This window comes from Penaeus monodon, chromosome 1 (genome assembly GCF_015228065.2).
Source record: "Penaeus monodon isolate SGIC_2016 chromosome 1, NSTDA_Pmon_1, whole genome shotgun sequence".
Taxonomy (NCBI): Eukaryota; Metazoa; Arthropoda; class Malacostraca; order Decapoda; family Penaeidae; genus Penaeus; species Penaeus monodon.
In genome coordinates this window covers 45,716,084-45,720,281 of record NC_051386.1, presented here as the reverse complement: position 1 = coordinate 45,720,281, position 4,198 = coordinate 45,716,084, and the positions used below count along the sequence as shown (strand labels likewise).

At 32.9% G+C, this 4,198-nt stretch overlaps 1 protein-coding gene across 1 annotated transcript; it reads right to left on the bottom strand.

The window, feature by feature from the left end:
• Positions 1-2,151: 2,151 nt before the first annotated feature.
• On the bottom strand, positions 2,152-3,853 carry LOC119576849 (probable serine/threonine-protein kinase dyrk2). Its single transcript, XM_037924498.1, has 4 exons — positions 3,842-3,853; positions 3,494-3,793; positions 3,250-3,348; positions 2,152-2,292 (listed from the first exon to the last, which is right to left on the bottom strand). The coding sequence occupies exons 1-4, from the start codon at positions 3,851-3,853 to the stop codon at positions 2,152-2,154; spliced, it is 552 nt and encodes a 183-aa protein (XP_037780426.1).
• Between the last annotated feature and the right edge of the window lie 345 nt (positions 3,854-4,198).

The window sequence follows — 4,198 nt, the reverse complement described above, 5'->3', positions numbered from 1 at the left end:
ATAATAAGACAAAATTGAAAAACAATTAAAAAAACAAAAAGAGAGAAAAATATCAATAAAAATAATTTAATAATAATAATAATTTTAATAGCTACAAACAACTACTAAAAGAAGAAGAAGGACTATAATGAATGCCAGACAACTATATATAGGATCTTTGGAAGTGAAATTAAGAGGAGAAAGACTTTAATGAGGTGCAGACGAAAGAGTATGAGGCGAGCCTAGAACATTGCAGGACGAAGTGGAGAACAAATAAAAGAACAGGGAAGTCATCTATTAAAGTATTTCAAGGAAGGTGAAAAATGACTTGTCCTAAATACTTGTCACATAATAGTTGCATCAGGTTTAAAGCCTTGCAACATCATTCTTCATTTTCAAGGACAAACAAAAAGAAAAAAGAAGCAAAATTAAATGAACAAGATAACAGAAGAAAGTGCAAAAAGTAAATTATAAAAGGAAATATTAGGATTATTAATAATGATAATTATCATAGTGACAACAACATCAAAAGCAAGAGTAATGATAATGATAACAATAGTGTGGTAGGCATGAAAAATACACATGAATAGTAATAATAATAACAAACTGTGGTTCAACAATGTCTGCATTATTCTAGATAATACACTAATGAACCACACAATAATAACAACTAAAATAGTAAGGATGAACACTTGTATTGAACAGCAGAAACTAGTAAAAAAAAGAGCACATTAGCAGTGAAAATGAGAGAAAAATAAAGGAGAGAAAAAAATACCATCATCACAAGGCCACCCCTGAACTCTATCCATTTTACTTCCTCCTTGGATTACCTCCAGAACGCTTCATTAGGGAACTGGCGAGGATTCACAATCTCAGTCCACTCAAGGGAACTTTACAAGCGTTTGAGGCTCTTATGATGTGTGAGAAGAATATGGTAAATGTGCAGTCTTTTTGGTGTAACCTGTGGTAATCTTATTTACCCCAAGTTCTGTTTCTATGGAGGCATCAAAGCAGTGAAATACTTTCATGTATCAATCATGGTTCTGACATGAATATGCCATTCAAAATTCATGAACTGTTTTTATATAATTCTAGAAATGTGGAATCTTAAAAGGTACAAAAAATAACAACACATACTTTGCAAACCTTAAATCTCACTTAAAAGTTCCTAAAATATTTACTGTATAACATGATCATGAGTCTATAATAACAGATTCTTATTCTCATATTTTTCAGTACTGAAAGATATAAAACAAGCAATCCCTTAAAAAGTTTTAAAATAATAAACAAAAAATTAAAACTGGCATAAACATTTGACAGCATTCACAAATGATATGTATTCCTTTGTCTTCATTATAATTACCTTACACTGATTTCATATTTCTTATCTCTTAACTTTAAATAACATCACTGTTAACATTACTGAATATAGCATTCTGATTTCTTTGGTCCCCTGAAACATATCTTTCTGTGAATGCAACAAATATCTGATGAAGAAATGGAATCATCTTCAGTAATAAAAAAAAAAAAAAAGTTAAAACATTAAAAAATAAAAATAAAAATAATGCAAAATAATCAAAATAATAATTTAAAAAAATAAACATTATGTAAATTGATTCTAGTAAAGAAAAGACACTACTTATGTGTACCTGATAGACAAGTTATATAGCTAGCATATATATATAAGTATATATATACCATTAACACACTGTACTACTGAATATTTCTCTAAATATATGGAAATATACAAGCCCTGATAATTATGGTGAAGAAGCTATATGAATTAAGTTCTTCCCCTGAAAAAAAAAAAGGGGAGGAAACAAGCAACAAAATATCAGATTCAATTTTAAGTAATAATAATAATAAAAAAAAGTGAATGCCTCAAATAACTTACATAATTATGAATAAAAATAATAAAATCATGCTTGCACCACAGCAAACTATTCCCCACCAAAAAACTCTCATCTACTTATCAAAAGTATCTCTATAATAATTTTCCCTCTACACCAAATATATATCAAGTTATCTTTGTTATATGCAACTTCCTTTTGCTTCTGTTTAAAAAATAAAATCATTAATTTAGAACACATTTCCTTCTCTCTCTGTCTCCCTCTCCACCCAGCAGCCCCGACTTTTCATGGCAAAGAACTGTCGCTCATAATGTTAAATGCATCATTTTCCACTGTGCTTGGCTCGGCTTCTCCATTGGTGCGCATAGCTGAGTGCGGACGGTTGTCGAGGAGTGAGGTCACTCAGACGTTCGCTCAGCCGACTGAGGGACAGTTCGCCGATGGGAGACTGGGTGGCTCCATCCTAAAAATTGCATGAAAAATTGCAGAAGCTTTGGATATATGGTCATATATGTATATATTTATATATAAATATCATATATATTTACAAATTATATATATATATATAATATATATATACACATATAACAATATATATATAAATATATATAAAATATATATAGATAGATAACAGATACATACATACATACATATTAAATACAATATAAATATATAGATCTATAATATATATATATATATATATAATATATATTATATATATATATATATATTATATATTGCATGTTTATATATATGTATGTAGTATCTGTTTATCATTATATTATATTTATATATATATTTTATTATTATTGTTATATGTGTATATTTATATATATAATATATATTTATACACATATGCAAATACACACACACACACACACACACACACACACACACACACACACACACACACACACACACACACACACACACACACACACACACACACACACAAAATATAGATGGCTGTGCAAGTGGTCAGCCTCAAAGCAGTAAATTAGTTGTCTACATTACCTCCCTTGATTTTTCCCTTCCTTGAGTTTTTGGGATTCTTTTTCTTATGCTGTTAATATCAATGTTCTTATCATCATTGACATTATAAATATTAGTGTTTATAATACTACAACTTGCATTATATAATAAAATAAAACATTAACAAAAAACAAGGAGAAGAGTAAACAGGTAAGATAGGTACGATTAGTTATTGACTCCTTGGTGACTAAACTTATGGAGACATCTGTGTAAATACAATTAATAAACTAAAACTCACAGCAGGCATAGCATGTATGTACATGCCATTCCCTGACAGCCCTGGATTATTTAAAGCCATAGCAAATATTATGCAAGAAATTCATAGAATTCTTAATGTCAGACAAGTAGATACAAAGATGAATAATTTCTTCTTCAAACTTGTTCTTACCATTGGCAGGTTCTCGCCCGTATGGTTAAGTGTCACTTGTGTGCTGCTTCCATCTCTTCGCATATATGAAAGACTACCTTTGCGAACCCGCTTGCTCGGCTGTGGGTGAAAAATACTAACTTAGGAATCAGAACTGAGCTTCAGATTACCTGTTCCACATAACTGTAAAAAAAATCACAACTTCATATACAAAATCACAAGAAAGTAAACATGAACATGAAAAATAAAGGTTTACAAGACTTACAGTCCGGACTTTGTGTCCACGTTTGCGCGTAAGGAGCTCTTGCACCATTCCCTGGAGGCACATGGACATGAGGACAGCCTGGGGGCTTGTCACTGTCACCCACCGCATGTCCTCACGACTCATGAGGTACTCAAAGGACAGCTCTAAGTTGACATTCCGCCCACCCTCCAGGCTGCTGCAGCTGCTTCTACTGCTGCTGCTGCTACTGCTGGTGCTGCTACTGCTGGTACTGGTGCTTGTGCTTGTACTCGTGCTCGTACTGCTACTGGTGCTGCTGCTGCTGGTCGATCCTTCAATAGGCTAGTGGTGGACGAGGAACTGGGATGTTAGTACAAAATGATACCTTACCTTACAAATCATTGTATTAAAAAAACAAAATTTTTGCCCCCTATTATTAAAAACCCCAACCTTCCCAGGGACAACAGGAAAACAGTTTGATGACTATTTTACCTTTTGACAACTTGGGTAAGAAAAAACTAAAACCAACACCCGGAGCAGGTAACAGGCAGATGACATGATATGGCCTGGGGGAATAACGAGAGAAATTTGAAATCCCAAGAATTCTTAACCACGTAGACAGATGAATCCTCTTTCAACTTGTTTTAAGCCCCGGGCCCTATTGAAGGGCTTGTGCTTCTCCGTCCCCATAATAACCCGTGGAACCCCTTCCCTGTTTTAAAATTAAACTGGTCGTGAGTCAGGGCT